The 27,842-nt window shown below is 40.8% G+C and overlaps 1 protein-coding gene across 6 annotated transcripts in view; it reads left to right on the top strand.

The window, feature by feature from the left end:
* The window catches only part of celf5a (cugbp, Elav-like family member 5a), a 303,484-nt gene that overhangs the window by 235,023 nt on the left and 40,619 nt on the right, over nucleotides 1–27,842 (top strand). For all 6 annotated transcript variants that reach the window (XM_086046324.1, XM_086046326.1, XM_086046325.1 and 3 more), the window contains 3 exons: nucleotides 12,433–12,561; nucleotides 16,551–16,630; nucleotides 24,629–24,775. In XM_086046324.1, the coding sequence (XP_085902450.1) occupies nucleotides 12,433–12,561; nucleotides 16,551–16,630; nucleotides 24,629–24,775 (356 nt within the window). The remainder of the gene's footprint in view (nucleotides 1–12,432; nucleotides 12,562–16,550; nucleotides 16,631–24,628; nucleotides 24,776–27,842) is intronic.

The following is a 27,842-nucleotide window of genomic DNA, read 5'->3' as shown; positions in this document are numbered from 1 at the left end:
CTTTTGTACGGCGATTGTGATGAAAATATGTTTTATTTTTTTCTAATATTGTCAGGCTGATTAAATGGTGTCAGTGTCCTAGTATCACAAAAAAAAAAAAAAAAACGCTTACAAGTAGAGTACAGAAGAACGATATTGTTCAGTGGTGGCATCATAAACAAAACCAAAAAAAAAAAACCCTGAGAGTAAGCAATAAACAATGTTGATTATTTCGATGCTTACTGGTCTGAAGTCAATACTGAAGTTTTTCTTGACTTTAGTGGCCTATTTTGTTGCAGAAAAAAATGGAATTCAGTGATTCCGCTGTCTATCACAGAGGCTTACACAATACAAAAGTGCAACTGCCTTCATCTAAGCCATACATCTCTATTTGCTGCATTGCGTGCATTGAGGGAAGTCAGGGTAAGTATTTTGACTTTTGAATACTTTTCCGGAGATGTCATGATTCGAACCGGAGAGACAACCGTGTTATAGCCCCAATCTCTACCCCATGCATTTTTCATTTCTTCCCTCTATTTAGCAAAACCTCCGTGTAGTGCTTGCTGACTTGGCATTTTTCTGCCTTGCAAACAAAGCCTCTCTGGTATTCGGGTTACTGGAGATGATTGTGTGTTTTGTGAGCCCATTTGTGTTCTATAGGGCGGCATTCATGTCACGATTGTGTGCGACTGCCATCCCATCAGAGAGAGAAAACTTCTTTCACACTGAGGCCACCCAAGTCACAAACTAGCTGCAAAAGTTCCCCCGCCTCCAACCTCCCTTTCCTGCATCGAATGAAGCATCTTTATTATTCCGGGCTGAAATTGAAATTTCATTTTGTTTTGGCCCTAAGCGACTGGCAAAAGTGTCTGGCTGAGATGAGTAAAGGTCAGCGGGAATTAAAATGCTTACTGTAAGGTTTGTCTGAGGGAGATAGAGGGCCAGAGGAAAAGGCCATCTGCCCGAGAGTTGTCCTAACTTTTGCTTCGTGGAAGTTCAGCTATCTGCAGTGCTGTTGTACACAAAGGGAACACTTAAATCAGCCCAAGATTTTGATGAATTACTCCAAATCATGCATTTCAAACTCCGGTCCTCGAGGGCCGCTTTCCTGCATATCTTAGTGGTTTCCTCCCGCAACACACCTGATTGAAAGGATCTGAGAATGTTTTTAGCGTAGCTACCATGAAAATGATTTGCAAGATGCTAAAATTACGACATGTAGTTGCTTTAAACATCATCTCTCTTTTTTTAAATGAACATTTCATGAATACGATTGTTTACTGAGGCATGGGAAAGACTGCATTATGTGAAGGTTTTGTTATTGTGGTCTCTATCTGTGGGAAGAGCTGTCAGAAAGATTTCAACATAACGACGCGTCACAACAATTTGTGTCCTTTTGTTGACCCTCCCTCCACCGAGCCCCCCAACCCAGCCACCTCCTTGCTGTATATCCATGTCAGCTGATTCCTTTTGCACTTTTGCACTTGAGCAATAGAAACATGATGCAAAATGCAAAATCTTTGGATATTTTTGGGAGAAAGTAACAACCTGCAACGTTTGCTATTGCCTCGTGTGCGAGGTGTGACAGTAAAGAAACAAGGCTGGCAGCCATGCTCAATGACTCAATGCCGTTTGGCTCGCTGCTTATGTCACTGTGCGGCACAACATCTCACCAATATTCTGTTATTCACGTCTCTCACCCTGTGCTTCTTTTTCAGGCTTTTGTGTATCACATCACACTTTGGCACATAACATTTGTACATGGAGCGAACAAGCCATTTAAAATTCCTGCTTGGTTTGGGGAATGACCCAGCCGAGTTTCTCCAACTGCACACCAGCTAGTTTACTTTGTCGGTGTTCTCAGAGGTCTTGGTCTTGGAAGGCCGTCCTGACTTGAGGTCATTCGCCACCATCTTGCGTCCCACTGTAAAAGCCACTCGAAGGCTAAATATTTTTGAAATGCCAGAAACAAATATTATTGTGACATATTGGTCAATTTAGCAATGTAGTTTTGGAGCTTCTGACTAATTTAAGGGCTGAATTGTAGCTAGACACAAGAAGGAGCCATGCCATAATAACTATGTCAAAACTCTGTAGAACTAATTGCCATGCTCTCCGAGTGAGCGAAATTAAACAAAGCATGACTTTTATGCGGTTCCCGGCCCCAAAATTATATGGAGCATTTTATTTAGTAATATATATTTCTGCCTCTTCCAATTCTGCCACTTCAAACTACATTTTGCACTTGGTTGAAGTGCTATATATACATGAACTCAACACATAAGGACCAAAAAACTGCAAAAGCTGGGCTGTTGAACTATTAGCACGAACAGTAAGTTAAAATACATGAACACACAAATTAGCATTTAGGCTTAAGTCTCAATAAAAGATTGCAATTTTAGTGAATCACACACAACACAAGCGCCGACACACGCAAGCCATTAGCGCGAACACACAATTTTAATACCGCTATTTGGGTTCTTAGTAAATTAGCCCCACAGTTTTTGGTCGCTTTGTCTTCTTGTCTTGGGATCATCCAGTTCTTCTCTCAATATCCATGTGCAATTTTCAAGGTGATGTGAAAATGTCTTATTTGTCATTTCTGAATGTGCAAAGGACTAGTGGGTGCACAAAAAGTAACATAGTACTTCTGATATGACTTGTGAAAGCTATGAAAAAGGGTACACCGTGTTATAATACAAGTTCAAAAGAAACATTTTCAGTGTTCTGTCAAACGATACACAACATTGCCCTCTGAGTGCTAAGTTTTTGTGCTGTCACTGAAGCAGCAATTATTGAAGGAAAAAAAAAGTCTAATGCACCTGCAAGGGACGACTCAAGGAAGCCAATTTGGTGTTTGAGGATAGAGTTTCTTTTAACGTTGTCCCGAAACAAATGGCAATGCACTTATCGCAGCGAGGCAGAGAACTACCAAAAGAAGGAGCTCTTAAAGGCAACATTATTTCTGTCTGCAGCTTATTATGCTCGATGCTAACCCATCTCATGTTCCGGCCCAAATTAATGACAGCGGCCACACATTTCCACCTTGTATGAGAGTTTATTTTCATTTGCAGAATAAAGGGCACATCTCAAGAGCTCCGTGTTTTTGTGTTTAGTTTTTATTCTCCGTAGCAGCTGAACTCGGCTTTCATGTCATTAGGTACACCCACGCACTCTAATGACATACAATACAAAATAATTCTGCCTTTCCAAAGATCATAATACTCACATTTGATTGACAGTGTCAGTATTGTATTTATTTAAAAATGATTTCATTATTTAGGTTGTCCGTCTGCAATTATATACAATTGTACTGAATAATAATAAGAAACATCCCATTTTTAAATCACATTTAATCCTTAAGTCTTATTACACTGGCTTTTTTTTTATTAATGCTTACATATATGTTTTACATATTTATCTTATCTGCAACATTCCTTAACAACTGAAACTCAACTAAAACTAAAATTAAAATCAACTGAAATGACTCACACTTTAAAAATTCCAGATGGTTAGTCAGTGGCATTTTATAGTGTGGCATCACCAAAAATCATGCGAGGCAAATCTACATGTGAAGTTAATCCTTCAGACACTTACTGTTTGAGAGCCAAATTATGTCTTCAAAAGCCTTTGGTCACATTAAATTGAAAAATGACCCTGTACATGCATGGATGGATGGATGATTTGACGAGTATTGGCTTTTCCAATCCTCTATATTTTTATGCAGGATTTTATTTTTTATTTTTTCAGCATGACGGAAAATTGTGCAAATACTCTCGGAAAGATGTGCAGCGTAATATGGAAATGTTAGCAACGACATGCTCGATGGCCTATATAGCTATCTATTTATTGGCCCGCTTATCTCGTGCGGCATTTCCCCATCTCATTACTGTTAGCGCTGCATTTTTTTTTTTTTCAGCTAGGACTGCAGCATATTGAAAATGCTCACTGTTGGAGGAGGTGGTAGAGGAGGGAGGGAGTTAAATCTGACTCTCCCCTCACTAAGGTGTCCGGGTTCTGGCAGGTGGTTGTTGCTCCCAAGTCGAGCAGGGCAAAGCTGACATGAAGGGCGTCCTGTAAGCTTCTTTTGTCCACGTTCGGCAAAGTCATCTGGCAGCTCAGTTGCTTTCGTGGACAAAGCCCAAGCGAGATAGCCCGTGGTTGGCTACATCCTGGCTCACTGTCCTGCTACAACTAGCCATGGACCCTTTGCTCTTTAGGGTTAGTAATAGGGGTTAGATTTGGGCGTTATTATTGGAGGGTTCGCTGTTAGGATTGGTGGTTAGACATTAAGGTGTTTTTAGTGTTGGGATTTGGTCTTGGTAGGTAGTCTAGTTTGTAGGTTTTTGTACAGTTTCCTCCTTCATTCTTGTGAGCATGAAATGAATAGACCTGTCAAAATGGAGGGAGGGTGAAAGCGAGGGCAGAGGGCTGAGCATGGACAGGTGGAATAAGCTAATACTTGCAGGGAGCAAAAAGTGCATTTTCAAGCTGGGCTTGTTGAGAGGGTGTGTCTACCAGGAGCCTCATGAATCAGTGTCAGCTGAGCGATGAGAAAATAATTAAGAAACAGGCGGGCACTGTGTTAAACGTTGCCAAAGGTGGAGGCCTTTCTACTGTATCTGGATGGAGAAGAAATCCAATAATGGCGTGTAGAAAATCCATATCATAACGGATGCCAAAATGCCCTTCAGGTGGCATTATGAAGGGAGACAATATAAATAGGACTGCCATATTGTAAATGTTTATATACAGTAGCTAGCTACACATACACAGCACTTTTCAGGATTTATGAGCGTGGCTATATAATACGGCGACAGTAATATTTCACTTTTGTTATCATATTGGGTGTAAATCTGCTGAGATGTATATGCTGCAGATAGAATAATTTAAGCAATTTCTCCCTCAATTTTTCTCCTTTCAGCTGATGTGTTTGCAGGCGGGGGAGGCAGGAAACGGTGTGTGTGTGTGTGTGTGTGTGTGTGTGTGTGTGTGTGGTGGGGCAGGGGGGTCTGTCAAGAAGGCATAAAAACACACATGCACATCAACACTTCCACACGTCAGTTGTTTTACACAAGAGCTGAGAAAAGATTGTGGAGGACCCAGAATTATACAGTGCAGCTAGAATCCCCCAAAACTAGCATAGTGGCCATTAATCTGCGCCGATGCGTCAAAAGTTTGGAGCACGACAGAGGATATTTGAGTGACAGCATCCTCCTGGCTGTGTTGCAAGTATGTACTGAATGCGGTATGTTTGAACGGCGCACACGTCACAGATATTTGGCTGCCATTTCGGATACCCGGCGCACTCCTAAAAAGCCGGCGTTCCAGATCGTTCCCCGCTGAGATCCAGCTCGCACGCTCGGAATGCAGAAGCGCTCTTCCTGTGGGGCTCATGTTCACTAACACGCTACGGTTTGATCTTGAGCTTTGTGGCCTGCCAAACACGCTACAAGGCCTGCGTGCAGCCGTTAGCAACCACAGCCTCCCACGTGCTCCGTGTGAAAGACTCGGTGCTGTGTTGTAAGGTTGTAAACGGCCCCTATGAATCACATTATAGTCTATTAATGGAATGGTTGTGCTTACACAGGCCTGTGGATTAGGCTCACGCTAATGCTTGTAGTCCATAATGATGACATTGTGACAGTTAAGGCTTTTCACAAGACTTCTCAACTGTACTGCTATGCCAATAAAGTGTTGCATAATTGATGAAGTGATGGCATTTGAAGTGAGTCTTTGGAATTTCTTGTTTGTTAGCCATAAAGTCTTTCACTTAAAGCAGTGATTGCAGCACAATAGTGAGCCACAATTTACTGAACAGCTCAGTGTCGTTATTTGAATTATTCACACATGTATGACACTGCAGATGAACCCACCACTGGCCTTGGAATAGTGTTAGTTCGTAAGCTAGCTGGTTGCTAGTGCCTCTTGTCACAGTGTGGAAAGCCCCGTGACAACCCTGTGGGATATACAGTTGACACCAACGTACTCGTGCTTCGGTGCCTGCGAGTTTGGTACAACGTTACAGGGGTGATATTTGAACCAGAGTCGGACACAAAGCAAGAGGAGACTCCCGAAAAAGTTGGAGGGTTACAGAGACAAGAAGATGTTACTGAGTGGTTACTTATGACCTTGGTCACATGGAGCTACTTTTTATATGATGGCATGTAAAGGTTTTTCTGGCTGTGTGGCTCTGTTCATGACTGCTACCATGTGTGTGTTTATGTGCCAGTTCCATCCATCCATTATCGACACCGCTTGTCCTCACAAGGGTCGCGGGTGTGCTGGAGCCTATCCCAGCTGTTTCCGGGGAGGGTACACCCCGAACTGGTTGCCAGCCAATCGCAGGGCACACAGAGACAAACACACACACACACACTCACAATCACACCGGGATCGAAGCCACGACCTCTGAACTGTGAGGCAGACGTGCTAACCAGTCGACCACCTCTGAAGTTCTCAGAAGCTAATTCAACGTTCTGTGCATCCAAAACCATTACTGCTTAGATTTTGGCTCTGTCTTATATGTGGTTTTGATTGTTTAAGTCACTTGCAAGAAAAATGATGTAGCTGCTAAATCAAGGTTGGGGAAAATCAGTGTGAGGGTGGTATTATTTAAATTAGCCTGACTGTGACTTTACAATAGGGCCAAAATCTCAACAGCTTGCTTAAAGACATTTTCTGACACAGGTAGCTCACACAAAATTTACTCACTTATGTAATTTCACACTTGATGGGTGTTCAGGCACTCTAGAGACCCAAATGTCTATACGAGCAATTAAAAAGTTACTTTTCCATACTCTGTGCCCTTACGAATAGAATGGAATCCATCATTTATGCTTGTTGGAGCATGTAAACTTGCTTCACTTTCTATATTTCAACTACTATCCATGCAGCACGCATACCACTGTATCTGTATTCCAGCCGGGTTACACAGAGACTTATTACTGTATCCTCCGTGATAGTGGCGCAGCCTGCTAAGGATTTTGGACAGTAGAATGAGACCCGGTGAATAGCAATGTGGTGCCGGCGAGAAGAAGAAAAGAGAAGGCGTCAAGAATAAGAAGCAGGAGGCGAGAGTGAGGAGGATGCGGCCTTACTGTAAATTGCTGCACACACACACACACACACACACGCGCGCGCGCGCACAGAGCCCTGCAGTCCTCGATAAGCCCGGATGGATGAAAAGGAGCTGGTTCGAAGTGAAGGGCGACAGGGTTCGGAAAGACCTTCGGGTTGTGTGGTTTGGAAGTGGGAGAAGACGGTAGCGATGCTCTTTTTCAGAAGGATGCGCCGGTCACCATGACAACGACTTATACACCATGGCTGTCAATCACCTTTCACCGGAGGAGTTGTAGGAGAGAGGAAGGTGCGGAAAAAGAGCCGCAGTGTAAATGTGACTGTCAGCGGCGGAGATAAGGGCAAATTATGACCAATATTAGCTCGGCTGATAGAGGGAACAATAAGGAATGGATAAATATATTAAATGAGATAGCATCCCAAGCTTGGAGAAGAGAAGGCATCCAGGTCCCCACTAACCGCCACCCCCACAGCCCCTCCTCATTTCAAGGAAGATAAGCTGAGGAAGGATCCAGCATATTAACGCCAGCTACTGTAGTGTATAGGAATCACTTCCTTTTGTGGCCGGAATACCAAACAACCCCCGTCCCACCCGCCTTCCTCTCCTCACAAGCCCATTATACTCCCCCCAATAAGCAGGATGCTACACAATAACAGTGTCAGCATGTGTTCAAGCATTAAAAACACAGACAGAATGAAATTAATTAACCCAAAGAGATCACAGTGCTTAGCCAGTGGAATTTAATCCAATTTATTACATATATCGCGATCTAAGTGGCTTGTGTTTGCATTAATGAGAGTACGGGGACAAGCGCACGCGCGTGTGTGTGTGTGTGTGTGTGTGTGTGTGTGTGTGTGTGTGCGTGTGTGTGTGAGTGTGTGTGAGCCCTGACAGCGACAGTGGATGCTAAGCATGTTAGGGATCACCAGCGGGAGCAGCCAATGAGGGAAGACGTCCGAAGTTTGGCGGTGCCTCGGGGTGCCAGCACCCTGCCATATTAGCGCTTGAATAACGAGCCTTTTATCTCGTCAACAAGAAGCAGACATTTTTTGTCATCACGCCCCATTTTCTTCTTCTTCTTCTATGGTCGCACAAGCTCACCTTCAATGGAGGGAGAGAGAGAAAGCGAGAATACTTTGTTTACCGATTTCTAAAATAAATTAGCATTGTAGCTTTTGAAGCAGGCGCACTAACCCACTGAGCTGACAGCGCCGGCTGCAAGGCCGCCGCCGCCGCGCTCCGTAGCCTTAATGAGGTGGCTTATTAGCGCCGTTTCTCCTCACAACTCCTCAAAATGTAACGGCAGCACTGAGAAAACAGTAGGGCGGTTCGCACCTAAGAGCCGTTAAAACGCAGTGTTGTGACGTCTCCCGCAACAAAGCTAAACAACACGGACTTCCATCCGAACACGGTTCCGGCGATATTCTCCATAATGCTGTCGTCTTTCTTTGGACTAATTGCACACATCGTGATTACCAAAATAATTGTTTGTACTTAAATCCATGTTATAGCTATCAATGTAACGCAAGGCGGTTTTATTTATATAGCGCATTTCATAGACAAGGCAACTGAATGTGCTTCACACAACAAAAAAACACCTAAAAGCATCTACGAACAACTAAAGACATTCAAAGGCAAAGCAGAGAGAACAAAAGTGGCTTACTAAGAATTACTCAAAGAACATACATTGACAACATTTAAAGGCTTTTTAAAGCAAAGTAAAGAAATTAAACGTATCTTTCTAAACTTATCGAAAGTGATTTTAAAGCAACACTGTGTCATATGTCAGTTCTTGTTGATTATGGCGGCGCCATGTGGACAAAAGCAGTAGTGTTTTGACAAAAATCAACCACATTTCCCATGCGTGCCAGTGTCGTGAAATCCTGAGCCGTCCTTATAGCGAAAGGAGGAAGTGACATTTGTATTTTTTTGTGTGCCAAGGTTGATCCTATCCTCCTCAAAGTTGCTTTGTGCCAGTAAAAACGATACAGACCCCCGCAGGGCATGAAGTCCCATTCAACTACTGTACTTGTAAGTCAATGTTTCATCAAAAGAGTTGTAAGAAAAATGTATTAAGGTCGATTTCTTGCCCTAATGCTGCTTTAATGCTTAAGATTCGTGAATCAAAAAAACATTTTTAATGTGGATTTAAAAGCATTTACCACTCAGGGTTGACTTCACTTCTGTGGGCAGCTTATTCCACTTGTGTGCAGCATAACAATTAAATGCCGATTCACCATGTTTCGTTTGAAACCTGTCCCCTGATAAGTGACCTAAGGCCACAGACCTCAGGGCCCTACTGGCTTTATATTAAATGACCATGTCTTTAACGTATTGAGGACCCAAGCCATTCAGCGATTTATAGACCACATCTATTCTTCAGATGGTAAGATGCTCAAGGGTAATGGTACATTTGTACCTGGCTCGTGGTTCTTTTCCACCATAGGTAGCATGTCTTGTACATTTCAGTGCAGGTTCAAATGTGTTCTTAAGTACGTGTGAGGTTTTGCATTCATATAAAATCCATCAGAGCGCCATCATCTTCTTGAAGGGGCAACATTACTGTGTGTGTGGCCCTCCTTCTACATCATCAAACCTCAGAATTTATATTCCCCCTCCAGCAAGAATGAAGGACCATCTCGGCCTTTCATTTTCCAGTTCAAGGCTTTCCTTCTTTTTTTTTTTTTTCTTTTTTTTTTTTTTTTTTGTAGATAAATGCCCTCCTATCTACCCTGACAGATGTCACGTTGCATCACGTCCGTAGTGATACGTAGCCTCTGATCCTGCCACTTGCAATAAGCAGCCAGCACCAGGGACGCCCCCTCCCTAGATAACACTCTGACACGCTTGATTATTTTAAAGGTGCATCATTTGTGCGGCCTGGTGCTGTGAAATCAAAACCGAGCATCACTGTCGCAATGTCACTATTTCAGGTTAGGAACATGAAGTTGATCGCATGGAATTTGATTTATTTCAGGTTCTGATCTGTGATGATTTTGTTGTGAGGTCGCTAAGTAATGGAGGCATGGGAATACTATTTGGGAGCTACCAGCAGAGGGTGCAGTGAAATACAGGCCTGGCTAATTTGCTGCCTAAATGAGTTGAATGAGAGACATTGACAATTGGAAACTAAGTGGGTTAAAGTTTCCAAGATGGATTTCAAGCCAGAGTTCAAGTTTCAAAGTATCGTCTCAAGTCAGGGTTAGGGTCGAATTAGTCTGCGTTTGGGTTTACAATTAAGATTTCAAACAACGATAAGGGATTCAAAGTATGGTTTCATATCGGATAGGATTCCAAATTAGGGTTTCAAGACAGGGTCATGGTATCAAGATAGAGTTTTAAGCATTGGTTAAGGTTTTAAATTAGGAATTCAAGTCTGGGTTAAGGTTTTAAATTATATTTTCATGCCTTGGTTCGCAGTTTTAAATTAGTGTTTGGGGTTTCAGGTCTAGGCTTTCAAGCAATAAATTGAGTTCCAAGAGGTTAAATCCAGGATTATGGTTTCGAGAAAGGCACTACTTTACTGTAAAGTTTAGTTTCTAGCCTGGGTTAATGTTTCAAAGTGTGCTTTTAAGTCTCTGTTCCAGGTCTCAAAGTATGGCTTCAAGTCCAGTTTAGGCTTTGAAATCAGCATTTAAAGCCTTGGATAGGGTTTCAAAGTAGCCGAGTTTAATATAAAAATGACCACCTCAACACCTGGCGGTATCAGTCATTTGGTTACAACATAACTGTTTGGTTTTTTTCCACCTGAGGCGTATATTTGACGTTTAGAGTTTATTTATTCAAGTGGACAACGTACCTAGAAATGAATTAAGGCAGGCCATTTATTAGAGTAGAAATAGAGTACAGTGCTTACATCAAAGCTGGCAAAAAGTGAATGGACCGAGGTTCCCCAGACTGGGGAATTTGGCCTACATGTACATCTGCATGCATCCGTAACATTTTGAATGGAATGTCCCTTGGCTGCTTTCACATGAAGAGATGTTCATTTGGCAGCAAAATTTAGCAGGCTGGAGCCACTTTATTTGGTTACAGTCAAGCCTGTGCATTTCTGTGTGAAATGCATTAGCTCAGAGCCCCAGGCGTCCATGTAACTCTGTCCTAGATTTCCATTCCACATTTATTCTTTTGTTTTAACAAGAAATTGTTTTGGTGGAAATGGTGAGGTTAAGCATCCTTTCTTTTGTGTTTTCTGCTTTCTAGAACTAATATAAAGTTCTACTTGTATATATTATATATATATATATATATATATATATATATATATATATATATATATATATATATATATATATATATATATATATATATATATATATATATATATATACCATATACAATACCATATATATACATATATGTATATATATATATATATATATATATATATATATATATATATATATATATATATATATATATATATATATATATATATATGTATATGTATATATATGGTATTGTATATGGTATTTCAGGTTTTCACTCATTCTTCCACCAGCCTTCCAGAGAGCAACGGTACTGTCGCATTAGAGTACATCAGTAAACACAGTGTGTCAGGTCAAGGTAAAGATCACATCCCCCTACGTTCAACAGAAGTTGTCTCCTATTGAAAAGTCAGCGTTATTCACGCCATGTCCCGGCAGCCCTGGCTGCCAGGCAGAGACGAGGACATTGTTCAGCTGAGCAGCGCACTGAAATATTTCTCTGGCGACACAAAAAAGCACTGGATCAGCAGCAATTAGTTGAGGAGTAAGAGAGAGATAAAGAGTGGACGGCAGTCGGGAAAGAAAAGGAATGAGTGCGTGTGGAAAATGTGGAATCAGCGTGGAGGAACGAGAAAGAGGAGATGAATAGTAGTGGGTGGAGGGATGTAGAGGGGGAAGCCAGTACTGTAACTATTGCGTGGGAGACTGAAGTTCCAAGGAGCCATGTTTCCACCAAGCGGTACCGATTGGTTTTGGAACGCCCGATGCCAGAACCTCAGTAGTATGAGGAAGACATGCTAACCACTTGCTCATCATGCTGCCACAAATAACTCTTAAAAGTGCTAATTGCTTGACTGACATTTGAAAAGATGTGTTTGTACAGTATCCATGTATAATTTCCTCATTTTGCTTCCTGACCCCTAACTTGCCCCCACTAGCTGCAGCGGATGCATTCATTGGGGAGGAAGCTCACTTGTGCTATCAGATTAAAATGATCAGTCATGAAAAAAAAAAAAAAAAAAAGATCTTACACTGTGACCGTGGTTAAATAATTCCACCACCATGCATGTTTGCTTCAAGACTTCCGCCATCATCTTGATAATTGAGGTCAAAATTGGAAATGTGAAATTGGATTTTTTTTGTTTGTTTCTTTGTTTTCCCCAGAGGACAGGAAGTTGTTTGTGGGGATGCTAAACAAACAACAGACTGAGGAGGACGTCTACCGCCTATTTGAACCCTACGGAGTCATCGAGGAGTGCACAGTCCTAAGAGGTCCTGACGGCAACAGCAAAGGTAGGCGCCGGGACACACTTGTCACCACTATTTAGGTCAGTGAAGGGAGAGTGACTGTGTAGGAGAATGCATGCGACTTACGCGTTGGACATATTGTAGGTCAAAAAGTGTTTTCAGTTCATTTTACGCTCTGCTGTTTAATGTGATAGACAGCTTTAGGCATTGATGAAAAAATGTAAAGTGTCAAAAATGATAAATGTCATGTACTGTAAAGTGGAAAGTCAATGCAATCATTGTTAAAATAATAGCTGGTTTTTTTTTTCATTCAAATTAACAGTTAATGATTTGTGTAAATTTTAACCGTGTGATACAATTAAAATATAACCAAATATTGTACAAGGGAACTATTAAAAATATTAAATGTAAAAAAAAATTGCAAGAGCTTCTCATGTCACAGCCCCACAACGTTGTAGTTGGATTTAGGTCTGGATTCTAGCTGAGCTTTTAAACTTTATTCCAGTACCAAAGTCATTCTTTTGCACCTTGGTATATAATCAGATTTATGCTTTTAAAGACATGAACCAAATGTAGTGACTAAAAAAAGACCTTCATAGATAGTACATTTAAAACCCATTCGCTCCATACTGTCGCCGAAAAGGACAGAGCCATTTATCAGTAATTGTAATCACATACAGTACAGTAACAGTGCACATCATTTAAAACGCTGACTTTACTGTCACAGTCTCTCTCAACATATAGAGGTATCTCATATCAGGAGAAAAACAACTTCTGCAATGCAAAACCAAGATTTCAATCCCGTAAAGTCCTCATTTTATGCAGAGTGTTAACATGAATAATTTCCATTTCCAGCGGAAAATCAGGAGTGAAAAGGCAGACAAAGATATAAAACCTTTTGAGAATTCAGCACGAAGTGCTGTATAAAGATTCGACCTGATTTGCTAACATCCTAAAAAGTGAACGCTAAATTGCGTGTTAATCACTTAACAGACGCTGTTGGCTACATATTTTAAAGTAATGGAGACAGCCATATTTAAAAGCAGACATACTGTAGATATCTCTGGTTTTCACTATGGACAATTTGGGAGAACACCGCAAGCACTACGTGTACATGAAATTAGAAGTGATGGAATTAGAAGTGTTGGTGGAAGACAAATATAATACTGAGCTACAGAAAATAAATATATCACTCCCATAATTTTAGAGAAGCCAGCAACAGTATAAAAGCTATGTTTTTTTTATTTATTTATTATACAGCCAAAGTGTGTGGTAATTGAATGCATCTGCCAATCCTGCGTAACATGTTGAAAACTTGGCAGAGGCTAGCTCCAATTGTCGCAATGCGTTGAAATGATCCAAACGCAAGGAAATGCAGAGTAGATGTACAGCTCTGTCACTGGCAACATGACATGACTCCTTCTTGTGACGGACTAGCTTCAAGGTAGCCCTTAGGTCATTTGGAATCTCCAAAATTGAATTGCTGAATAGACAAAATGTCACGATTGTTTTTGTTTCTGGCAGTCCAAAAATGTTCACACAAGCGGAAAAGTTCTCCTAGCGGAATCTCATTTTCTTGCCTTACTCCGGCACTGCTGTGCATGTCGGTTTGCGGCTGCTTTTTAGACACTCAGCGCAATTTGTTTCAGGTTTGATAAATCACATTGCACGTGCTATATTAATATATTTGCATATATTCTGCCCAACATGTGCGAAATGAACTACAATTTTGCCCATTTGGCAGATGCAATCCTGGGGTGCGCCTGGTTCGTAGATCAGCGTCCATGTCTGTCTGCGTTTGCAATCAAGTTTGTTCCTGTTTAGCATGTGGAAACCTTGAGTAAATCAGGCCCTTGCAGTTATTGGAGGGTGGGCATCATTCCCTGGCCACAACATAAGGTACCCAACCCCAACTGTTTCCTGAAATAAACACAAGTCAATTCCTTGAGAGAAAGAGTAGAGAGCATACACACTGATTGCAGTGTACAAGGTATTCTGACTAACACAGAAGAGGCTCTGATACGTATTGTAAACATTAGCCGCCTTGTCATCACAAATACACAATTGTTTACAGTTACTTGGCCCAGTGTGTGAAAATAACCTTGGGCAATGAGCCATATGTAGTTTTACCAATTCCTAAGACAAAGACATTAGCACCTGATCAAATGCAGCAGCCTTAATGATTACATTCATCATCTAGTGGAGTTTGTTTGTCCCTCCCCAGTGTTGTGTCCACTTCAATGCACAATTAGATCAAAGAGTGGCTCCCCGCTGATCCTACATCAAAACAGTCTGCACCCCCAAAGGTCAAATCAACCCTGTAACGGGAACATAAGACAATACGTGTAAACTTTGAGACATATACTGTCGAAGGGCCTTGCTATGTAGACATTGTCCCCAAATTCATCCACGATGGTATCATATGAGGCAGTTCCCACAGTGCTACTGGGAGTTGTTGTTTTTTTTCTTACCTAAAGGCATGCATAAGGCAGCCCCAAACTTTTGGAGACATCAATTTCCTCTGACATATAGCAAAGTGCAAGGGGACCAGTTGTTTTTCATGTCTGTGCAGCCTATTCCCCAGCTAGCGCTTATGGAAATTGTTGTGGAATTATAGCTAAAAGGGCTGGAAGCCAGAGCATTGTGACTCTGCAGTAGTTTGCAGGAAGAGGAAGAGGAGGAGGAGAAGGGGAAAGATGGATGTCAAAACAATTCATATGTCCCCGCTGTGAGGGTGCACAGGGCCAGCCCAGGGAAGCTTTATTTCTCTTTGTGTAGCTCTGCAGTGTGCTCTGCATCGAGGAGCTCGACACTGCTCCACGCGTTCCATTAAAACAGTGGGAAATCACTTATTTCTTCTCACCAGATAACTCTATTTAGTCATCTTTACCAATGATTTGGTTTGGTTATGTTACATTCACAGTAGCTTACCGCTGTGCTCCGCAGTCTTCGCTTGGCTGCAGCAGTCTGGTTTTCAACTGCCCTCATTCTCCCCCTAGGATGAACTTTCTCATTCCCACGTGTGGAGAAGTAAATACAGGAGACCCTCGTTCTCCTCCTTCACTAACGCGCTAATTGTGGTGTGGTTTCAGGACAAAAACAACCACCCCAATCTATAGCAGGCTGAGCCCAGTTGGTACAAAATTGACGGCTGTTTGAAAACAAATGGTGTATTGACACATGTGGAGTGACAATTTAAACATATTAACAGGCATATATTCTTTATCTCCTGCAAAGAATGACTAATATTACTGCTGTTTACTGAGTCACTTAAAGTAGGTGTGAAACTCTTCTTCGATTGTGTCTGCATGACTGTATTGTTGTAACCAGAAGGGGACGCAATAAATAATCATGACATGCAATTCTACTGTATGTGTTATTACTAAATGTAAAACAATATTTTGAAATGCTATTTTCAAACAAGCATGCGCTGCACCATAGTGTCCACTTGGCCGCAGCGCTCCATTTCCAACTAGCCTCAGTCCCCCACTGGAATAAAATGCATCCAACCATGAGTATTTTTAACTGTAAGAGCTCACATCCAATATTTTCCTAGTTGTAAACAAATACTATACATTTTCCATATCTTTGTCATCCATTTTTCACTTTAGTGACTGAATAATTGATGAGCGACATGTAGAAAGGCACCAGGAAGCTCCCTGTGTGTTTTACCACCCTATTCCTGAAGGACATGCTGAGCTGAGAGCTGTTGGTTTGTGCGACATCCACACAAATATCGATCCACGTGTTGTTGTGTGCCAGTGTGACTGCCAGTCTGGCTCGTGTTTAAAATGCATAGACAGGCGTTCGGTGCTAAATAGCACACTTTTCTCGTTCATCCGTGCAAGCTTTTGCCCGCAGCTTCAGCCTGCTTGTCACGCCCGCCCACTGTGCAGGGAGGCGCACAGCCCTTTTTTTTTGGGGGGGGGGTGTCGGATACACTTCCACATCCTTTATTTACATACAGTCGAGTTTTCACCTCACTTGACTGATTGCACATTCATGCCGCGTGTGTGTGCGTTTCTCTCCTCCAGGTTGCGCCTTTGTCAAGTTCTCCACACACACCGAGGCTCAGTCAGCAATTGGCGCCCTACACGGAAGTCAGACAATGCCGGTAAGTGCACTTTTCTCACACTAATACACGCGTGCACGCGCGCACACACACACATGACCTGAATGTACTACTCAACTAAATCAAATACCATTTACAACATATAATCGTCACAGCCAATGAGGTTTTGCATTAGGGACAAGATCACTGAGATCACATCAAGACAATTCACTTCGCTGTCGGTCAAAATATGCTAAGCAGTTAAACATTATTGTAAGAAAAAAATGTAATTCTCAGCTTGCTGTTACTGGTGGTGACCCCAAAAACATGATTTGTATTCGCGCGATATCCATTTTGAAAAAAAGAGAATTGTGTGACATCTTGTCACATTCAACTTAAAAAAATATATATATATATTTAGAAATAGTGTGCTTTCAACTTTTTGACCCAATTTTCTTGTAACCTTTTGATGCGGGCCGAGTATAATTTTGTTATTTGAATATGCCGGGGACCGCAAGCGACAACCTTGTCTTATTATGTCTTGATGCTATTGAGGTACAATTCAGTGTATTATTTAAGGCCACCAGCAGAGGCGCTGTTGGTTGAATCTAGTCTGCAGCTGCAAGAACTCAGTTTGATTGTTTTATTAAAAAGTAGTTTGCATTTTATTGGTAAAACACTTGAATTAATGACAGGAATAATGCAATAAGACATGACCATAAATATTTTTTTCATCTTTATCTGTATTTTTTATGAGGCTATATTAACATGACGAACAATTGATTCATTGGTAGATATTCTCCCATAGTCATTCAAAGATATAAAGAATAGTGATTATATCACAAAAATGATAAACACACTTAAAATCATTGTCAATAGCAGAAGACAACAATCAAAACTAGAATCAACAATGACCACAAAAAAAAAACACACACAATTTTTTGACATTCGACGTTAAAGTGGGAGTCAACCCAAACATGCACTTTTCAAGAATATGTTCTATGCAATCCCACCAGTTGAAACAAGACAATATGATTAATATGAAATATGTGTTAAACAGCAAAATCCACCCATTTTTAGCCATCTCAGGGGGCGGCCATTTTGTCACTTCTGTCGACTAAAATTGACATCCCAGACCCTCAGGGCTCTGATTATGACCAATCACGGCTCACCTGTTTTCTGAAGCTGATCTATGATTGGTCACTATCTGAGTCCTGAGGGTGTTTTCTGCTTTTCCTGGTATGTGGCGAACTAAAGTGGAGCATGTAAGCTTTAAAAAACGGGAGACGTGAAGCAGTTTGTCTCTTTAATTAACATGATATTTCTTTAAAATCTAATTTGAAGATAAAAGTGTTTAGAGTGATAATTGAATTCCGGGCAAATCATCAATCAGTAGTGTTCTGCTTGCATAATCACTGTCTATAACCGCGGCACGAGATTACATTCGCTCGTTATGTAAACTCGGCGTGTGTCCTATGAATTCGGGATTCTCGACTCAGAAAGCTGATTTACGCATGCCTTTGAGGCCCACTCGTCAAAATAAAGGCGACAGAGTCGACCAGAATGCAGCGGATGGCGCTGGCGCATCACTCATTACCACAAAAGGCCTCAAGTGTGCGGCGCTTTCGTCCGCATTTTTGTTTGTTGGAAGCAGGTGGGCCCTGAACTCTCCCTCTCTCTATCTTCCTACCTCGCTTCACAGAGCTCATGTTTGTCCTTTTATGATTCCATTATTAATGGTCGCCAAATGTGTTGCTGGGAAAGAGCCACTAGAAAGCCAGCTGTGCCATTTGAGCAAAACCCTGCGAGTCAATCTAAGTGCAAATGACTGCAGGTCGCCAGGAAAGACTCTTGATGTCCATTCTCCATAGATACTGTCCTTCCCCATTGCTCCAGCACCGCTATCTGTGCTAGCTCTTCGGCCCGGCCTCGTCTCTCTTTGGCATCCTCCAGGGATATTAGGCAATAGACTTGTTTACTCCACCTTTCGCCACATTGGCTGCTGAATTATTCATCTGACTATAAGCAAGGGGCCGATGGGAGGATGGGGGTGGGGGGATGGGGGGGTATTGGAGAGAGAGAGGGAGAGAAATGAATGGACAGGATTTATACCTCCTGCTCTGCTAAATTGATTATAGAAATATGATCAGCATTTCATATCTTGAGGCTGCCGGAGCTCCCCGTCAGCGGGCCGTGGCCGTCCGTGTCGATGCGCGGGCCACACTGAACCACCCACGTGTGTCCCTGAACAGGTCATGCTCGCGTTGATTGCAAAAGGGAGTTAAGAAAGCAGTGATGAATGTAATCAGCGTGAACAAACCAGGCATAAGAATCTGCATGGTGGGGGGGGGGATCATTTTATTTTTAAAAAGTTTGATTGGTGAAATGTCTGTCATCGGGTTAGATATGGTTATTTTGCAAGAAATAATGTAAAACAAGGCTTTACGATCTTACAAAAGAAACAATGTTAAATAATCAGATGCCATCTTTTTATATGGCTTTGGTGAAGCCGCATGTGCGAGTGCCGTATTTTTCTGAATATAAGGCTCATTTAAAGTCCTTTAATTTTCTCCAAAAAAATGTATATGGTACATGTTGCTCAAAAATCTGTCAAAATGTTTTAGTATGAAGTAAATACAAATTTTTTTGCAATGAAGGTCGAAGACAGATTGTTGGCTTTTCAGTTTGTCGTCTTTAATTCAAATTCCTTCCCATTCACTTTCAGAATCACGTTTGTGTTCTCAGTGTCACCCACGTCTAACCACTAGCAGGTAGACATGTTTTCGTCCACCTGAACAAAAACTACTTCCTGCTTTTGTGTCTCAGAATGATCTTAAATGTGGTCGCACTCGCTCAACCCGTTTATTTAATTATGATCCATTTGAGCAATTTTAATTGACCAATAACAGACTGTTTGTCTTATATTCTGCATTTTATGTTATTATTATTTTACTTAAAGTAAATTTAATACGAGTATTTAAGTATCTAGGCTCAATTAGTTTTTCCTACTTCTAGGCTATTATAAAGCGAAAGTAGCTGCCGAAAAGTGTGGTGTTGACGTAAAGAGAATCTTTTCTGACTGTGTGCTTGTTCTGTTCGTCGTTTTTGTTCCGTCTTTATACTTTTTGTGACAACATTGTTTTGTTCAATCACAACGGCATCGTTCCTTGTTGTCGTTGTTGGCTTATGCGAGGTTTGTCGACGGAAGGCTCCAGTCGGGAATTTATTTCATGCCCTGCTATAAGTTGCCAATACACTATCAAATAAACATGCAATTTGAATAAACTATTTAACAAACAATGTTTCACAAAGATAATGCGCTTTATAATCCAATGTGCCTTATGTGTGAAAATGTATGAAAATAGACCCATTCATTGATATTGCGCCTTATGATCCGATGATATTTATAGTTTTAAAAACATGGTAGTAATTGTATGTTGTGATCACGAGGTAGCTTGTATTGGGAACAAATACATGCCGTATCATTTCTATTTCCGTTTTTAGGGGTCTTTTGGGGGAATGTGATCAGATAATAGGTGTGACAGCAGTCAGAAGTCCTTGTATACTGCATTCATTCTGTGTGATTGCAATATGCAGTCTCCCCTGCTTTGAAATTGTCCAAATAACCCTAAAATCCCTGTGTCATTGCAGTCAACGGTTTCATCTCCCAAATTCCATGTTCCCTGGTCATTTTCCATAATCCTAGGTTTGCCTCTGAAACCTTAACAAACAAAAAAAAAAATCAGGATTAACACATTTGGTGGGCTTTTGAGAGTCTTACTAAGGCAGATTGCTGCAGGAAAGCTTCCCATCCCCACACCTACAGACACGACTTGTTGGTGTGTGTGTTTATGCATACATCGAGGAGAGAGCACAGTGAAGGCTGCAACATATGCATGAGTGCTCACACCTTATCAAGCCGCCTGTGTTTCACTCTCACAGTCAGCCATGAGAAAGGGTCAAAGGCTCCCTGACTGATCTTATTTTCCAGCTCGCAGAAGTTGCGATGAATACATTGGTGCCATTCAGGGGCCATTGGGCATTTTGTATGGATACCATGTGTGAGTCAGGTAGTATTGAGAACATTTCCGTGACGGACAACACGTGGAAATTATAACCAAGCATCACTCGGTGCTGATATATGTCTTATTTGTTCCCGGGAATCGATATGTCAGCATCGGTTTCCAAACAACTGTAAACAATGGTATGTTTGTGATTGTGATCATGGCGAGGTGGCTTGTGTGATAGCCGCTGCATTAGTCAGAAAACTATGAATACTGCATTCAATGTATTTTCTCTGTACAACTTCTCTTTTTGCACAAAATAACCTAAAACAGTGGTTCTCAAACTTTTTATACCAAGTACCACCCCAAATAATAATTGGCTCTCCAATTATTACCATGACGACCAACATTAAAATATAGGCACTTAGTAAACCTTTACGCATATCAAAAAAGAAGCAGAGGTTGTATTTCATGAAAAAAAAAAAAAACGTTAGAAACACAATGTGGGCGTTTCGGGGTGGGGCTGAAATGGATTATTGCATATCAGTTGATATCAATGAGGAAAATTATTTGATATCCGAGATTAGTCACGGAACAAATTAATCGTACCTTAAGGCCAACGGATAATAAAAAATAAGTGACCTAAAAATGTGGGGGAAAAACAATCTAATGCTTTATCGTTTCTATTTTAGTTGGTAGATATGATCATGTGAAATTGAATGAGATAATTAAGTACGTGTGCAGCAGCATAGTGTTTCCAAGTGTTTATTTCTCTAATATAAGAAATATTGCCACAACAATACAATACATTGTATGGATTTACAAATCATGATGAGCTCTGATGTTAGTGGACGGAGTATTTAGTCATGTAGTGATTGCAAAGTGCGAGTTCAAGTGTATTTCAATAGTCCTGTTTTGTACAAAAATAAAGTGCAAGTGCTGTAATATTCCCTGATGAATAATAAAGTGCATGTACAAGTTACTGTTGTGTTGTAATATAGATTGAAAGCGCTGTTTGATTGCCTATTAAATTACTTTATGGAGTCTAAAGGGTCAGAATTCCCTTTCATTGATGAACATTGATGGATAGTACATTGTTTACCTCCCTGTTCACACAAGGCGGGTTAAAAATGTAATGAGATTTTTGCTTAAAGTTCACATGCCTTAAGCAAAACCTCAGACATAATTAAATCTAATATTATATAAACAGTAGCCTCAGCATTGTGTTTGATTGTTTTGTAGGTTAAGGAAAGGTTACTAGCAGGAAAAACGTGTGTGTCTGAAAAATTAAATATAAGCATTTCCGCTGTAGAACTTACAAAAAAGAGAACAATTTTATATTAAAAAAAATGTAGATATATATTAATAGTATCCAAAATGAGCCACCTTCGTCTGCAATGTAAACTCAACTTTTTTTGCATGTAATTAATGTGGTCAGAAAATACCGTCTTTGTCTAAAGACAAGGTGCAAGCAGCATGTGGCTCATTACCTAAGGTTATTTTCAATATATTGTTCCAAGTACTGTAACTGTACACAATTCTATGCTTGTGATCACAAGGCATCTCATAATTAGTGGAAATGTAAAAGCTGGTGCCGTGTTAACCCTTTTCACACTGCAATTGTTTTTTGTTGTGTTCACTCGAGGCACGGGGCAAGGTTGATGGTGGCCTAATGCAAGCGTGTTCATATTCAGTGCTGGTTTAGCTTCCCAACTTGCTGACTTTTCCCACTGTTTTGGACGGAGAGTATTTAGAATAGGATACCTTGTCTTTACTAATAATAAGGAAAATGAGGAGACATGATCCGGTATATATTTTTTAATTAACATTTCTCTTAAAAGTTCTAGAATCACACATTTCTACTCCTTTCAATCTATTCGATGTGATAGTACATCTGTCTCGTGACTCGAAGCTCAGTACACTGCGACACCTCATTTAATATTTCCTCTATTTTCTCCACGTCGTACAACTCCGTCAAAATCACTTGTTGTTGTCACTCTGAAATCACTCTGGCAACATCTCTCCTATTGTACGCGCGACCGGTCCAGAGCGTAGGCTACCAAGTCTACCTTGTGCCGGCCATTTAGACGTGATCTGAGCAGGCGTAAGGTTTAGATTGACTTTCTGTCACCAAACTGTCACTCCCCGAGGCGTTTCTGCATGACACTCCTTCTTTTGTGCCTTGGCGGAGACCGCTCTGCCAAATTGGCAAATAGCACACAGTGAGCTGATGTGAAAAGGGAATGTATGAATCCAAAAGTTTAGGAAACACTGGCATACAGTAGATAACATGGACACACTCCAGTCTAGTAGCCAGATTATATAACCACCAAAATTCCACACGGAAAGCCGGCAAACTATAAAGCAATGGCTTTTCTTTCGAATGAGAAGGATCTCAAATCACTGACTTCTCTGTATTCCTGTGCGACACTGCCCTTTGTCTAATGCTGCCACTGTTAAACCTCACAATAAACTTAATGACGCAGACACTAAAGAGCTGGACAGACACAACAGATAAAGCGTGCCAGTGTACAAGGGTGTCAAAATTAACCTTGGTATTGGCTGAGAGTGGTCATAATGTGTTGGTGTTACAGACTGACATGGCCATAGCGTGTTTATTATGTACTCCATGGAGGTTGTGTTGTCATCAACATTCTTGTTTGTTAGTGAATTCAAATAGTGCTGTATAATACTGTGTGATTTGGGAAAATGATCGTACTAAACAAATCATCAAAACAATGATTTAGAATTACAATTATTTTTAGTTTTTGTGAGGACTACGTTTATGCTACGGTAGTTAGAGGTGCAACCAATGCTGACCTACGAAGTTATGAACAGCACAAAATGAGCTAGTTTGCAGCGTGACATAAGAAAACGTAGTGATGCAGCACAAGAGGGCATGCTCAGTTTTAGATTTAATTGTTTCATATTACAGACCTAGAAGTGTTTCTTATACAATTGTTTACTATAATTATGATTGACTACTGCGTTAGTATAGGTTAGTGATAGACTACAGAGCGTTCAAATTTGCTTACGTCAAATTCAGCTTTCATTGATGCCGTGGGAACTAGCACTGTCGTAAAATGAGGACTACTACTTCATCCTTTTGAAAAAAAAAAACAAATGGCGCACCCACTAAACATCACCCCCATTCACCGCTATGATTGACGTTATTGACAAATTTGCACCAATTTCAGAGGGGGTGCCTCTTATTGTGAGTGACACACAACCTTTGCACACCGTCAGATCAGAGTAATATTTCGGCCTTTTATGTGCATCGATTGGCCACAATCGAGGCGAGGCGCACCGGAGAGGCGGAGCGCACAAAGGTCAACTGTAGCGTTAAATCATTTGAGGATTCTTAATGAAGGGTGTGTGGCCAGCACACCTGCTGGGTCTGGTAATCTCACTGCAGAACGACAACGACAAAGTGTGGATAATACATGGCCAGTCGAAGGGAGAAGGTTAAAATGGAAAAAATGAAAGCAATTCCACCACTTTTCTTTTAAGCGGGGGTCAATGACTGCTTGCTGATGGCGCTTCCATTCATAGTTTTAAAATGTGTGTTTTTTCTCCCTCTTAACTAAGAATCCAGGTTAACATATTTTTCGTAGTATAGGTCACTCTGGGTCAACTAGTCAAAATTGCATGATGGACGGACCGTTCCGTCCCTGGTACGGAATGCCCTGGTCTGCATTTGAATATAAGTCGCAGGAACAGCCAAAGTGTGACCAAAAAAAAGTGTGATTTATAGTCCAAAAAATATAATACATACATACAGTATATCAGCGCTGTCCTGTGAAAAACAAGTATGTGTCAATTTTTTTAATTTTCCTATTTTTATGTGAATGGTGTTTCTGAGTGACAGACATCGCATTAATGTGAAAATTATTATTTTTCCCCCAAAATTGGACATAAGTGTTTTTCACAGGACAGCGACGATATTCTTTCTACAATGAGGGGGAGAGTAAAATTAGGACTGGAAGGGCACTGACAAAGACCATGTACCAATCGGACCTTTAACCTTGACCCTCTGTTCCCCCCTCCATCCGTCCAGGGCGCCTCCTCCAGCCTGGTGGTCAAGTTCGCCGACACAGACAAGGAGCGCACCATCAGACGCATGCAGCAGATGGTCGGACAGTTTGGCATCTTCAACCCCGCCATCGCCCTTCCCTTCAGCACCTACAGCTCTTACGCACATGCGGTGAGTCGGAAAAATATGCACGCACACTTTTGTTCCTCCATGTGCGCACACACACACACATCGGCTGTCATAAAGAAGTAAATTGCAAAAGGCACAGGAGAAGTATTTATAGATGGTAAAGATTGCGCGTGGGTGGGCCTACACTCATCGCCAGACTCAAACTTTTTATACCATGTAACATCTCAAATTTATCTAAAAAGTATATTTAATCGTATTGTAAGCTACTGTAACGTTAAGCGCAGTTTGAACATCAGCAATGCGCTTACATTAAAATAAAACATTTTACTTAACCAAAATGATTCAATGAAATTCTATTGCACATAAAAGTCAAAAATAAAAATGTTACCTACCGGTAATTGTTTGAAACCAGTTCTAAAACATTAAATACAACTGTACTTACGAGATGAAGACAACTAAACTGTACAACAATGCATTAACCCCAAAAAAAAAACAAAGGAAGTAACTAAAGAAATATGGTTTACAAAAAACTATTGAGTAGACCCCCAAAAAAGTCACAAGAACCATTGCCCCAAAAAGGCCCGAGAAGTCTGTCAAAGAGAAATTTGTCAAAGTTGTCAAAATTACACATACTACATACTAGACAGAGGCGCAATGCAAAATCACAAGGAAAAAAAATCTAACTCCATGATCTTTGATGCCTTGTTATTAAACACTAAAGTGGATAAGTCAGTGACATCTGCTAGTGTTTTCTGTATATTAAAGATCCATACACCCATACCATATCTAATGTTCTATTCTTTCATTGTTTTTGAGATTTGCCATGGATGTTTTTTTTAATTCACTGCATGTGTATTCTTTTCACTAAACTTATCTATATGTCATATATGACATCGGTGCATTCAAGGACAGCTAACTGATTCATATCAAATTTGTATCCATTATTTGAAGAGGCCTCTTTCCAAATTGAGGCTGTCCAATTTAATTTTTTTTCATGCAAATTTCTGAGTTGGGCCACAAGGGAGGGGGAAAAAAAAGTAGTTTTTCCAGTCAAAATCCCTGAAATCCAGCCACACATTATCAGTCAGGCTGACGAGCTGGTGAATGAATACATCGGAGCGTTTAGCAGCTACACATTCTGACATTTCCCTCGGGAATGTTGAAGTGCAAACGCCAACTAAAAGGAAAAGGGAATACTTGGCTTCATTTATCAGGGCGGCCGGAAAGACAACTCGTAAGGAATGCTAATGTCGCCCCCTTCATGTTTGCCTCGCAACTTAAAAGTTGGCTGTTTTTCGGAATGATGATTCAATGAAGCGGATCACACTTGTTTTAACAACGAGGTGCAGGGTGAAAAGCCAATGTTTGGGTTATTAAAACCAAACTTTTATAAGCGAACGCTGTACTGTAATTACCTCCACACAGAGGTTATGTTTTCATTGACCATTTCTTTTACTTGCAGGATTATGCAAAACTGGGTTGAGGGGGTTGAATGGTTAACTCCTTTTTATACTCAAGCATGTTCAATAAATTAGAAGCCTGTGGCACCCCTGTCAACTTACTCAATTTGTTTTACACTTGTATTACAGTCTATTTATTTATTTTATTCAAAATTTGCAGTCAGATGCCGACCAGTACCAGATTGTGTTCTAAATATAGAAAAATACAGAGCATTTATAAAGGTCAAAATAAATACATGCATATGAATTTGGTTGATGTCAAGGAAGTATGACATCTTCATTGTTGAAAGAGCTCTGTGTTGGGGGAGGAGCTACAGTTAGCTGGCTTTTGGTAGCAAGTGACTCAAAGTGTATGTGTATGTTCTTGCTTTGCTGCGAGGTCAAAAGCTTCAGAGACTAAATCATGATTTTTTTTTTTTTTTTTTTTGGTGAGGGGTCTTGATGTAGTTTCTTTCTTGTACTGTTTTCAGTGACTCAAACTTGCTAAACAACCATCAGAGCCCCTCCGTCCTCTTCTTCTTCTACTGCACAATTCATGATACTGCTCGCTCCCCTCACCCACTGTAGTATTTCCCCCCAGGGCACACAGAACCATCTCACACACAGCAGAGTCACGCTTCTTTGATGCAACCCCACCAATCCCTACTCATGGCAACAGGAGATTCAAATTTGGGTTCACAGTGCAAAGGACTAAAAAGCCCGAATGTTCCCCCTCTAATACATTCCTAGTTACTGCCTTTTGAAAATTTGATAAAAATACAAGTAACAGAGAGATGTGAGTGGCCCAACGAGTGCTTATAATGGCACTGAACTCAGCTCAACTCACTTCATAGCAAATAGCAATTTGGCAGACTGAACAGTTATTCAAAAAAGAGGCTTCAAGCTGTTTATGCCACTTTCAGTTGAAGTTTACTGTCAAAGTAAACCTAAAACAAAGAGAAGTTAGAAGTTGTGTATTCAAAAAAGAAACAACACTATTACCAAATTCTATGGTATGACATTGATGTAGACAGCCGCGATAGTTTGTTTATGATTAAAATCCAAATTGGTCTACGTTCCATATTGAAGTTATACATTTTAGGAAAATGAATACAATTATGTTGCTGGAATTTTTAAAAAATGACTTTCAGTCGCCTTTTTTAGCCAAATTAGTCAGCAGTGCGACATCCTGTGCTGCAAATGATTTTACTCTGACGCCTTTTATATGTACAAATGACGTACATGACTCAGCAAGGTTAAAATGCATTAAAATGTGTTTTTGTGACATTGTAATGGCTATAATATTACTATTTCCGTATGAGTAGTGCCTTTCATTACTGCGTTACTTACTGCAATTGCTGCTCTCCATCTAATGTCACGACAACAATCCCGGCCCGGCCTCATCTGTGCCACACTTTATAAAAAGACCATCAACGTATGCGGTTTTATTTATAGAGAAGCGAGCACACAACTTGTTTGGCTATAAAGGAAATGTAAACGATATATGAGGTCTTAAGAGGGCTATCCATTGCTCTCGTTTCATTTCATACCAGCACCGTGGGGGCATGGCGCAAAAGTGCAAATGGCCATCCCGGAATAATTGCGAGGCCGTTTTTTCTTTCCGGTAAAACTCTCGCCTTCATTACCATTCATGAAATGCACTCCTTTTT

This window comes from Filicampus tigris, chromosome 12, assembly GCF_054856515.1.
Source record: "Filicampus tigris isolate MCC_2025a chromosome 12, RoL_Ftig_1.0, whole genome shotgun sequence".
Lineage (NCBI taxonomy): Eukaryota > Metazoa > Chordata > Actinopteri > Syngnathiformes > Syngnathidae > Filicampus > Filicampus tigris.
The sequence above is the reverse complement of the archived record's forward strand: the minus strand, read 5'-3'. Positions and strand labels throughout refer to the sequence as shown.